The following is a 13,011-nucleotide window of genomic DNA, read 5'->3' as shown; positions in this document are numbered from 1 at the left end:
GCAAAGTGATAATACACTTTTCCTATCTTAAATTAGGATACATAAATTCAGTTAATAGACTAAAAAAATCATAAACTGAAATAAGAAAGGGTTTCAGACTTGGGAAGTTCCTGTAATGAAGCCCTACAAGCTAGAAATGCCATCACATTAACTATAAAGTATAATTAACAAAAGGTCAACAGTATTAGTTCAATCTGACCGGTAATTTTGAGGTTTTGTAAAGAAACTTCATGGTGAGGTAGAAGGCAACTTTAATGGACTGCAGCACACTTGCACTTTTTCTCTTCTAGTTTATTTCAGTTTTGCCAAGCAGACTTGAATGAAGTGTTGTCAGAGCAGGGAATGAAGGTGGTCAAACATTTTGCAAATGACACCAAAAAGTAGAAGATGAAGTAACTGGTTATGTGTTGCTGTTGTTTGTTACATACAGTAACAGGAGCTCCACCCTGGGGGGGGTTTCCTGCCAACACTGCTTTGCATTTGGTTTGCAAATTTGGTCATACAGACAGACAGAAGAGCAAAAACTCCATAACGACACCATTACAAAAGCCCTGTAGCTCTGAAAGAACAATCCTGATGAAACCACTTCATCAAACAGGCCTCGTACAACCGCAGACACTCTGAAATCAAAGAGGACAGTTACCATGACTACACCACAGACATGGGCTTTGCATAAACATTTATTTAGTTTTGTCCCTTTTCTCCCATAAAGGCTCATAACTGTTATGTATTTGTATTCTGTCAAGAGTCAAGCCTTGCAATACATACAACAATGTACACAGCTTTCTTGTTTGTTTAGTAAAAATCAGACTTGCCTGTCACACATAACACTTTTGGTAGACTCTGTGGGAAGCTCTGTGGTGGGATCCTGTGTGGACACTCACCAAGCAAAAAAATCAACAGTCAAATACAATTTTTTGGTAATCTATAAGAATAATATGTAGTTCAACTATTTACAGATCTTCCAAACTGGGGTAAAGGATGTAATACCAGGAGGGAATGACTCCCTCGTTTATAACCTCGCACTTTTGTGATTTAGGTCCAGACTAACATATAGATCACAGTTTGTCCTGCTTGCCTAAAAACAGTAGTCCATCTCTCTGTACGGCGTGGCGTCCCTCAGGGCTCCGTACTTGGTCCACTACTTTTCACAATATTCTTCTGTTCGGTAGAATTAGTCGCAGTGTTGCATGAATTTTCACTTTTATGCAGATGACATTCAACTCTATATTGCAATCAACTGACTTTTTGAGTCCCGCCCCTTTTCACTCTGTGCTCCAATAACAGTTGAGCAAGCTTGGTACCTGACAGAAAGTCTGTCAACTTCCTCCTTTCCTGTACTGAGATATGCTATGTGTTAGCTTGTCTATGTTACAAAGAAAACCAAATTTTGAAGATGTTTAAAACTATTGATGGTGGACCCGGAAAAACAACATACATGGTCATTAACTATTGCTAGTAGTTGACGAAGATTAACTAGCTAATTAGTTAGCATTTTGCTAACACTAGCTATCAGATGTACACTTGCTAGCTAGCAAGTTCACAAGAGTTCTGGTAACATTAGCTCCAAGTTGTACTACAGTAACAAACTAACAACTGATGTAGATTAGCTAGCTAGTTAGCTAGTTTATTTCATGAGTTTACTTGTAAGGGACAAGTACAGAAAACATTGACAGTTTCATAAGCAGTGTTAAATGTACAAATGTTTACAGCTGAAGCTAATTTCCAACACCAGTCCCCTGATGGGCATTAATAGTCCAAGCAATTGTTAAAATTACATTTTGCAGTGTAATTGTGCCAGCATTTTGCTAGCATTCGGTGTCAGATGTACAACTGTAACTAACCATTTATATAGGTTCACTAGCTAGTTAGCTAGCATTTACAAACATTAACTAGAAGATGTACAACTGTAATGAACTAACAAATGATGTAGATTAGCTAGTGTTTTGCTAGCATTAGCTATCAGATGTACAATTGTATCTAACCAATGGTTGATGTAGGTCAGCCAGCCAGTATTCTGCTAACATTATCTAGCAGATGTATAACTGTAACTATCAAATGATTGAAGTAGATTAGGTAGCTAGTTAGCTAGCGTTTTGCTAACATTAACTAACTAGCTAACGAATGACTGATGTAGATTAGCTAGCTAGTTATGCTGCCTTCACATGGGGTTGTGTTTGTCCATATGCACGTCCCCCTCATGTAGTATTGACAACATTGGTAACTGGAAGTTTTCTGAAAGCTCCAAGTTCACGACGTCTTTTACAGGTTTCAAGGCAACCTCTTTTAACAGCTCTTCAAAATTAGTTTTCTTTTCAACATAGACTTGCACCAAGCAAATATCTCATATCTAAATACAGGAAACAGGCGAAAGATGAGCGAAATTCTTCGAGATGCCAGGCACGCTCAACTGTCAAAGTGAAGCTGAAATGCTCTTTTTCTGATTCAAGTGGAAAAACTCCACCTTTCGACACAATTGTAATGAAAACTTATAATTTGGACCAACCGTAGCCTCCTAGCTTTGGCTTCCTTGGAACATTTTTTATGTTCTCCCCTGACATATAAATATATGATCTGTCTCAATCATATCTAACACATCTCGTGACCTCTTCAGTATCCAGAGGCCTGCCTCAAGACATCTTCAGACAATAATGCTTACTTTTTCCACATGGACGTTTAAACAACAGAATCCTTGAACACTCTTCAAACCATCTGGAAGAAAAACTATTCCTTCTGTTGTTTCTTCCAGGCTGCTTACAGGCTGCCATCTTTATTTGGATAAAAAAAACAGAGTTGCAACTCAGGTTTAAGAGCTGTATCGTGCAGCAATTTTTTTTTTCTATCCAGATGGTTAGAGGAGTCCTCTAGAAATACCTTCAGACTTTAATTATCTTACAGAGAAACGAATGGTTACCGCTGTAACTCAAACGTAACGCTAATACACGAGAGGCACAACCGGGGCCACGTCTCCTCCATCTTTGCTTGGTCCCGACCTCACATACGTACAATCTTGCACATAAATATTGGACTTACTTAACTGGATCCAGTCCTTGAACTTCTTAATTTTTGATTTACTACATCAGCATTGGACCTTATTGTCGTATTTGGCATTTCTAACTATTCCAACTTCACGTTATATTCATCATTTTCCCACCCTCAGACGACTTTGAAATGCCTTATGAACTTCTGGGTGAGGTTTAGAAAACTTGGGAGACGTTGTACAACATGTGATACTGGGCTATACAAATAAACGTGACTCTGATGTACTCTTATTTATATATATTACACTGCCAAGGTCTACCACATATATCAGACTAGCCTTTGACGCAAGTATAAAGATGTAAAAGTAGTAAACTTAGTTTCAGTACAAACTGCTGTACAAACAGGCAAAAAGTGGATGAGCATTCAAACAAACAAGGACGTTATCGTTTGTGATAGTAGATAAGTGACAACCTCGACAGCAGGGACGATGGCGGATCTGTATGTTTTGGTTTTTATAGTGATGCTTGTCTCGAGTGGTCAGGTTTTAGCTTTAATTTTAAGTCTTAATAATCTGTGGATTGGCGTTGAGGCAGAACCGCTGCTTTTTTTTGGGGGGGTGTAATCTTAAAAAGGCAGTAGATAACACGTAATGCAAGACATACAGATATCCAAATCGCCTGCGTATTAAAGAGAGGAATTGGATACCCCCACAGTAAAAAACAGAGAACCAAAATAATCTTGTAGAAATCGTCCTCCACTGAAGCACTGCCATATTTCAAGTATGAAAAAAATTATCACAAGGCAAGGCAATGTACCTAGATTTAAGAGGATGGATGGAAAAGAAAGTGGAAGTCACATAAAAGGCGTATTGTTGCATATATAATTGGCCACTTTGAGAAGAAAACGGTAGGTATAAAATGAATGACAACACTTTTTTCTGTTTTTTGTTTTTTTGGACGGGGTCTGGTGACTGAACGGTGACAGATTTCCAAACTAAACAAATAATTCATGGCTAGTAGACCTCTTTTTTTTCCTCTCCCTTCTGAGTGCTTCACTCAAGTGCAGCCCCCTCCCTCGCCCACCTGTAGAGAGCCCCCCCCCCTCGCTAATCCACACTCATAAGGAGGATTCAGAGAGTCCTTTCATGGATGGTCAAGAGTCTCAGATGTTACGGTGAGCGCTGCCGTCGGCCGGCTCGAGGCGGAGAGGAAGACTCAGTTGGTTAAGGTGCTGGATGCGCGGAAGTAGGAGAGGAACTTGAAACAGAGGCTGACCACAAAGTACCAGATGTTTCTGGCCATCTGGGAGCGGGCGATGAACACCCGCCAGATGAAAACGACCAGCAGGGTGTTGAAGGTGTAGCGGATGTTCCTCAGTCTGGGAAAGAGGAAAAAAAAAAAATGTGTTGGATTTGAATTCTTCTCCAGAAAATGTGTTGTTAGTGTAGTGGTTTGGCGAAGTTTAATAATAAGTTAAAAGCACAAAAACACTCAGTGGGATACACCCCAACACATTAGCACACAATGATCAATTTTGGACTTTTTCGTGCAAGAAGAATGATCGCACAATATTAGAAAAATGTAGAAACCACCATCACTTTCCAGAGTGTGGAAAGGACAGTTGTTGACATGTTTTTGAGCTGGAAAGGTTGATGTATATTATTAATGGTAAGTGGAAAAAGTTTGTTTAAATGTGGAATTTGTAATGTTTTCTTTTTATTATGCTCCTATGTGTTTATGTAGGGACAGATGTTTGTATACAGGCATGTTTCTTTTGGGGTTAAGATTGAAATCTCTATAAGAATATTAAAAAGAAGTTTACTAATAAGTTTGAGTGACTGAAGCTGTAATTTCTTCTGTTTCTTATATGAAACATCACCACCATCAGTGCAATCAGAACTCCAACACATGGTAGGTTTGCGATTAAGGAGGAAAAAAGTAATTTTTCTGGTGTTTTATTTTATTAAAATTACATTTAAAAAAAAAAAATGTAAATGCAGACACTTATGCAAAAGTATCTTGTCTAATTCATGAGAATAACTTAGATTTCTTTGGTGTCTGATGTCGTTGTCAAAACACCCCACTAAACTGAAATTCTTGTTATTTAATAAAAAAAAATAAGTGGGTTGTTGTTCCCAGAACATTTTTCAATGGCTAATCGATTGGTTATTGGTACACAGATTATCCACCACAGTCTGGTACTGTTGTATTTATGTTCTCTTGTGGACTTACTTCCTCAGATGCTGCCTGGCAGCAGGAATGTCAGACATGTCTTCATTCAGGACGTACTTCTTGGTGCCGATGCAGTAGTTCTCAATGTACTCAGGCCAGTTCAGCTGGCGCACATCAAAGTTAAATGTCTGCAAGATAGAAAAGACAATGAAGAAGCAAAAAGCAAAGCTACTGTTTAATTTGCAATTAAAAATGAACAGGAAGTTCCTCTGTTACTCACTAGATGGAGCAATAGACTCCATAATACTCTTGAAATGTAGCATGACCCCTGGAGCACAGGGAGTATCTCCTAAACTGCCTATTCTCTCAACCATATTAAGTTAAAGTACAGTATTATAAATAAAATGCACTTAAAAACTGGCAACATGTATGTGGATGAGCTCACCTTCCTGTCCTCTGGGGTCAGCTGGCTCATCAGCATGTTCAGGTTCTCCGAGTTCCACTCCCAGTCCTGATTGCTGAAGTACTCCAGCAGGCTGATGGCCTTGTGCAGACGGTTGAAGATCCTCATCATCCTAGAGAGGAAAGGTTCAGAGGTTACTGCACACTTGAACTCCTCTCCAGATTACGAGGCACGAGACAGACGAGCGCTGAGTCTTACTGCGGCTTTTGTCCGGAGAGTCGCAGGAAGAGGTCGTAGATGAGGGCGGGGAACTTGTGGCTGACCAGGATCCAGTACTGGTTGATCAGATAGTTGGAGGTGATGTTGGCGTTGGGCCTGCGGAAAGCCTGCTCCAGAGGGTTCCTCTTGAAGGACGACATCACATGGTGCTCTGCGAGAGGTGCACAGTTGAAGGGCTTAATTAGACAAAAAAATACAGTATTTATCTCGAAGATAAAGGCAAACTGAACATCTAGTGATAAAAGTGCAAAATGCTAACCTTGCCCAAACAAACAAACATTCGCTCTGGGACTTAAAAGTAAAGGTAACATATAAGAGGCATAACCACAGGCTGGCTTTGCTCAACATGTGAGTGGAAAAGTGGGGATCTCATGATGAAGTGAGATTTTTAACATCTACTGATCAGACACAGCTAAGCACAAGCAGATTGCGGTTTCTATACATGGATCATGACTTCCAGGAACCGTGGCCGGGCCTTAATCATAGCATGATTTCCAGCTCTGGTTCTCAGGGGAATATCAGGCGGAAAAGCAGCCGCACAAATGACTTCCCTCACTGGGCAGCAGCACGGCCGGCCCCTCCTCCTCCTCCACCTCCTCATCCTCCTCCTCCTCCTCCTCCTCCCAGAATCCAGCAGCAGCAGCAGCCATCCACAGACACCGAGAGCAGCCATGTGACCGCAGACATTACATCACACACAGCACGCAAACTAGGCCTCGCACAGCGTGTTCCCATGGCAACAGATATGTGGCGGTTGCAGGGGCCGGGATGACCAGATCGGAGGTGACAGCCAGCTGTGGCCTGGCCCCCTTCGCAGCCCGGTCAGGAGGATCGCCGCTAACCTTGAGCTGCCCTCTGAGGTGTGGGACTAGAAGCGAAGATCCTCCTCCTCCTCCTCCTCCTCCTCCTCCTCCTCCTCCTCCTCCTCCTGCTGCTGCTGCTTCACTCTTCTTTTAAATTTCATCATCTATTGTTTTCCGGCCTCTTCTAATCCTCGTGTTTTAGATTAGCTTCATTCCTGCTCCTCATTCGGGTCCGTGAGATTAAAAGAGCACGGCTCCTCTTTCATAACAGCGAGTCGCAGTGATGAGACCTAATCCGGCCATGAGCCATCTGGTAGCAATTTCCTCGGTGAAGGGAGCGTGTTTGTTAATCTGAGAGGGAAAACTGAGTGGGGGGAAGAGAGGGTCTCTTGTCATCCTGCCAGCCTGACATCCACGGCCTCCTCTAATCCCACTGTATCTGATGACCGCTGGGACGGAAACAATGACAGTTTTCACTCTTTGTATGTAATATCATCGCTGCTACCGTGACCTCAAAATGAAAACACAAACCAAACAGGCTCTGAGCACCGATTCATACCAACTGAACCTAAATACGTCACAAATCTGCATAAACAGAGAGATGATTATAACAAATTATGCATGATTTAAAGGCACAATATGTGGCAATAATGATTCGTCTGAAGGTGAGGAAGTATGTCAGCGAACTAGCTAGCTAGCAGCTCTTTTGTTTGCTATTGTTCGCAATGCACATTCGGCGTTTTGTTGCCGAAGCGGTCTGCAACCTATACTGTTGTATCTACGTTGCAGATTCAATGCAGAAGTTTAAACTAGATTTAAGTTTCTACATGCAAGCTCTGTCAGGACGCACTTACACACAGTGTTGCTTTGAGCTAAAAGCTAACGTCAGCATGCTAACATGCTCACAATGACAATGCTAACATGCTGATGTTTAACAAGTAGAATGTTTACCATGTTTACCATCTTAGTTTGGCATGTTAACATGCTAACGTTCGCTAAGTAGCACAAAATACAGCTGAGGCTGATGGGAGGGTCAATAATTCTGCAGGTTTTTAGTCACAAACCAAAGTATTGGACAATTAATCATTTTGACCTGATAACGGCACTAGAGGAAAACTGCATCAGAATTGTTGAAATGCTTCACTTAAAACCACAAATTTCACTTTCACATTGGTTCAAAGTTCAGGGAAGCTCAAAGTCAGCAGGATTTTATGGTTTAGGCAACGTGAAATCCATCAAAGATACTTTTTAAAGTCAAGAAGACATGAAAAATTCCCAATTAATCCTCGAGATCATTTAAGCACCCATTTAAAAATATATACATAAGAAAAAAAAACAATTTCTTTGTGTTCTTACATCAAAATCCAAACATTTCCTTCCTGTAAAACAAAATATTATGTGTGTTTACATGGGCTTGAACCAGTTATAACCAATAATATCATGACATCCACCCATCAATCACGTTGGGTTATGACACGCCCACATTTCAATGTTCAAATCAGATTCCTCTCAGCTGCTTATCCTGTTTTTAACTCGGAAATATGCCACAATACGGAAGACAGAAACTCTTAAAAGGCAGTTACATCTCGACAATAATGTTTAAGTTCACTTTTATGCAAACAAGTATTAATTTGTCTCTTCAAACTTAAAATAAAATGATTCTGTGCTGCATTAAAACAACACAAAAAAGCTCATGTGATTGATTTTAATACTTTGGTAAAAGTAAACAGCACCCAACTAAAAATGTAAAACCCGGGAAGATGCTTCAAAACATCGTGTCATGGCCCAAACCTTTGAAAATAATTGAGCTTTTAATTTCAAACTAAAAACCTGTTTTGTCCTGACTCTGAAGAACAAGCTAGAACCTTCTTATAATGTGAGAACACGTCACGAACACCTCCTGAATGTTGAATCCATCTCCTGTCTGTTTCCAGCAGGTGGCAGACGCTCCCCACCACAAACAGCAGGACTTTTAACTACATCACAGGGACATTATGTCACAACACAGGAGTATTGATTTGTGATGATAAACTTGAAGCGGGACAACAATATTGTGGGACGCCAGCGGGCGCAGACAAAACAGCTCTATAAATATCCTCCTGCGGTGACAGGTCTCTATTACCTCAAAGCGAAGACGACAGACAGCGTACGTACCGATCTCGCCCCAGTGGAACGGGTTGATGCCGCCGGTCGTGCAGTTGTACACCAGAGCTGATTTAGGTCTGCGGGGAGCGGGAGGAGAAGGAGGTCATTATGGTGCCAATAAAAAAACATATTAGTCTAGGTTTCCTGTTAAAACGGCGCTGTAGGAGTCGTCTGCGTGAGATATGAGACTGTAGAGCAATAAAACAGGTGATTCAGGAGCGTGTATTAGTCTGAGACGTCACATGCAGAGCTTCAGAAGAGGGAGAAACTGAAGGAGGACGACATTTAACCTTTCAATCAAATATGTGGGTCCATACTTAACTTATATTTGTCTGTTTTCCTTCTGAAAATAAGTACAGGTTGTCAGGTATGGAAACACGATATGATATGATCCATTTTTCTCTTTATGAATTTTGTTTTTGAACATGATTTATGTCTCAAACCCACATATTTTCAAGTTTATGATCTATAATTTTTATTATATGAGAGTATTATTCACTTTTTCTGACTCTTTTTCATACATTAATTATTTATTGTGAGTTTGCTGAATGATTGCTGTGAAGTTCATTTTGTTTTATTCTTTATTGGCTATATTTTTATTTTTTTTCTCTTAACTCATTCATTTGTGGTCACTTACAGTAGTAACTTCTAAAAAAAGAAGGAAACAGTGGTATTAAAATAACTTTATAACTACTGTATATCCCCATAATCTCACTATTCCAGCAAATAATAATCATAATAAAGGAGGAATAATGATAACATTAACTGTTATAGTGATAAATTCAATTAATTAATTTGAATAACAGAAAAAATGAAAGAAAAAATGAGAATAATTACCTAAATAAAATTTTTAAATATATAAAAATAATGAAAAAAAAGAAAAGTAAAACAGAATAGGCTCAGGGGATACCTTCATTTTTAATTAGATTATATTTTTTAACATGTTCAAAGTTGGAGCTTTAACAACTAATCAATTATTAAATGAATCATCAACTATTCTGATAATTAATAATTGGTCTGAGTGATTTTTTAAGAAAAAAAGGTCGAAATTCTTTGATTCCAGCTTCTTAAATGTGAATATTTTCTGGTTTCTTCACTCCTTTATGACAGTAACCTCAATATCTTTGTGTTGTGAACAAAACAAGACATTTGAGGACGTCACCTTGGACTACCGATCAACTGATCAAGAAAATAATCAACAGTTCAATCGACAATGTAGTCCTCTTCAAAATAAAAGCTCTGCCCTCCACATTCTCTCCAGTATGAAGTATTCAGTCCCATTTTGGCCATGAACTGAGTTTGATGGGGGTTTTTTTTCTCGTTGGTTCAGCAGTGAGTCAGATATTTCCAAGGAAAACTTCTGTCATTACCGAGGAATAGTGGAATTTTTTTCCCTCCCACACCCACTGCAGAACTTCTTCAACATGCTGCCAGGACAGCTTCTCCGTTCTAACTGTTCTAAGGTTCAGCAAACGTATATTAAGTCTCCAAATCTGTGAATAAATATCAACAAAAATCTCTCTCCTCTTTCTTCTGACTGGCTGGTAAACTTTGCTGAAGTAAACTGAGATTTTACAGTTTGAACCTTTTCAGTTGGACTTTTTCTAACTGCAGATTTTAAAGTAAAACAGATGTTTGTTAAACTGCGATGGATTTCCAGCAGCGCGCATGTTAGAGGACGGTGACAGCAGGATTTATAAGTCAGATACACTTTTTTTTTCTTTCCTTGTATGTATATGATGTTATGCATATAAATGTGTTGTGAGATGAGGGCTCCAGGGTTACAGATTCTGGAGCGAACCTCTGGGTTGGGCTCTGACCTGTGTACAGCGGTGTACCAGCCTGCAGACAGGGTGAGGTTGATGACCACGTCCACCGGGATCAGGTCAGCCACCGCATCGTTGTTGGCTCTCATGGTGCGCAGGATCCCCTTTCCGGCCTGGACGCACAAGAACAACATCTTAGGGTTTTAAAACTTTTCAAGTTAAAAAGCTTCAAGACTTAAAGGGGCAGTTTGGATTATTTAATCTGGGGTTGTGTGGAGAAGCTTGGAGAAGCACCACGGAAGCTAAGCTATGTACTGCTGTGGACAGGGTCAGCAACAAATGACCACAAAAAAAAAAGTAAATAAAAATAAGTGTCTGTATTTAAGCAAATATTGCTGTTTTAAAAGCAACCAAACTCCATTGACAAAATCAGCAATTTTACCTTGCAGAAAACCGCTATTGCTGGTCCACTGCAGTCGAACTATTAGTTTGTTCCCGTTGTTGTGCGGCTTTAGTGAATCCCAATTAACATTTTAAAAACACAGAAGTCACACAGCAACATGAACAAACTAACAGATCAAGGCAGCGGTAAACCAGCAGCTCCTGTTTTCTGTGAGGTAAAATGACTGATTTTGCCTATGGAGTTTGGTTGGTTTGGAGAGAGGAATATTTGGCTTTTATATTGGCGTTGTTAGAAAAAGCTGTCTGACGGCAAGGTAAAGCGGTGAAAATACTCTGAATATAGCGCACACTTCAACTGATACTGATCCTAGATACTCAGTGTATAACTGCAAATAGTACACTGACTATCAATAAGTGCCTCATACAACTTCACTTCAAATAGTTTGAAGTGTCACTTTAAGAGAAACACTTTACTTACAGCTATAAAGACTCCACTCGGCCCGTTGAAGTTGTCGATCCAACCCTGAGGTGTAAGAACAGAGAGCATGTGAGGGACGTAACAGATGTTTCGTGCGTCAGATGCGACTTTAAGTTAAAGATCTGAACGATACGTGGTCGTGTATGTGTGCTGAATCAGCTGTGCGGCGTCATGTTACTTCCTGTGGTGGGAGAACAGGATGGTCTGGGCAGCAGTGATTGTCGACTTCAATTAGGGCCCATTAAAAATGGATGAAACCACTGGTTATAGACTGCTGCAGTTTCCAACGTGTCGGACTGGAGGAGACCCATTATGTGGTCCTGTCCTGAGTCTAATAATACGCTCTGCTGCAGATAAACTGCAAAGACCAAGAGGCCACTGAGGCCAGTGGCGTTTGCAGCTCCACAATCTGTTGGTGGCTTCACGCCAGGCTGAAATAACAGATCTTTAATTTAATATTTGGTGTCACATAGGTTGATTGAATGACGATATGTAGACACTCGCTGACAGAACTGGATGCACGTTGTGGTTGTAAACACACCACACATAAACACAAACATATAAATAAGCGGTCCCATCCCCCTCCCCCTCGCCTCGCCTCGCAGCGCCTACTGGCATGAGCTGCCAAGGCGATTGCATGGCCAAGCGTGAGCGAGGCCCTTTGAAGAGTCGCTGCCAGGCCGAGCTTACAACTGAAGGCTGAGCGCAGAGCCAGGAACTGCCGTCAGAGTCCCTCTGCGCACACACGAGGCCTACATTTCCTGACAAACAAGATAAACAAGGACTTCCCTCTGTTTTCTCTGGTATTTTATCCACGCTGCATCACTTCGACATCCCTCCAAGATTTGGAAATATTTTCACGTGACGACTCTGAGCATCTAAAGAGCAGCTCTCGTTGGACAGGGACCGCATACAACAATAGCTTCTCAAACCTGATGATTTTCTCTTTGTCTCCATTTTAGATCCTTATAAAGTGAATATTTTGGGGTTTTGGACTGTTGGTCAGACAAAACCAGACATTTTACATTAGTAAAATGTGTTAGTGGCTCTTGGAAAACAGGGGGAAAAGGATATGATAAGGCACTCCAAAATATAAGATAAAACTGTTATAATGAGTAGGGAAACATTAAAAAAAAGTCAATCAGGGTTTTAAATGGTGGTCCAAACATGCATGGCTTTTTTTAAAAATGATATAAAGGTTTAATCTGTAACATTTTCCTTAAAAAACAATGTATAGACTCATATAAACATAATCCCTTTCAATCACAACCCGCTAGAGGTGTCTGTATCTTTATAGACTTTGCCATCTGACAGGAATTCCTGATATTTTCTCATTTTTTTGCTGCGCTTGAGACATTTTACCGACCCAAAATACAGGTATTTGACATTCTGATGCGTTTGCAAACAGCTCAGACAAATCCTTTCTCAGTCTCTGTCTTTTCTGGAAATATTTAGTCAGCGGGCTCTTGAGTTCAAGGTTCACGTTCAGGATTTCATGGACATTTATATCAGAGAGAATGATATCATCAGTAAGTGTAAGTCAGTAGAAGAGAGAAGGAAGTAGATATTTGTTGCTCTCACA

At 40.3% G+C, this 13,011-nt stretch overlaps 1 protein-coding gene across 1 annotated transcript in view; it reads right to left on the bottom strand.

Moving 5' to 3' along the window:
- Positions 1-3,850: 3,850 nt before the first annotated feature.
- Positions 3,851-13,011, bottom strand: part of LOC146306915 (fatty acyl-CoA reductase 1) — a 71,236-nt gene continuing 62,075 nt past the window's right edge. Inside the window, exons 6-12 of the mRNA XM_084710545.1 lie at positions 11,430-11,474; positions 10,604-10,722; positions 8,793-8,860; positions 5,815-5,986; positions 5,599-5,728; positions 5,214-5,341; positions 3,851-4,359 (exon numbers count right to left, since the gene is read on the bottom strand). Of these exons, the coding sequence (XP_084566671.1) occupies positions 4,197-4,359; positions 5,214-5,341; positions 5,599-5,728; positions 5,815-5,986; positions 8,793-8,860; positions 10,604-10,722; positions 11,430-11,474 (825 nt within the window). The 3' untranslated portion in view covers positions 3,851-4,196. The remainder of the gene's footprint in view (positions 4,360-5,213; positions 5,342-5,598; positions 5,729-5,814; positions 5,987-8,792; positions 8,861-10,603; positions 10,723-11,429; positions 11,475-13,011) is intronic.

Source organism: Lutjanus erythropterus, chromosome 22 (genome assembly GCF_056507025.1).
Source record: "Lutjanus erythropterus isolate fLutEry1 chromosome 22, fLutEry1.hap2, whole genome shotgun sequence".
Lineage (NCBI taxonomy): Eukaryota > Metazoa > Chordata > Actinopteri > Lutjaniformes > Lutjanidae > Lutjanus > Lutjanus erythropterus.
This window is presented reverse-complemented; position numbering and strand designations above follow the sequence as displayed.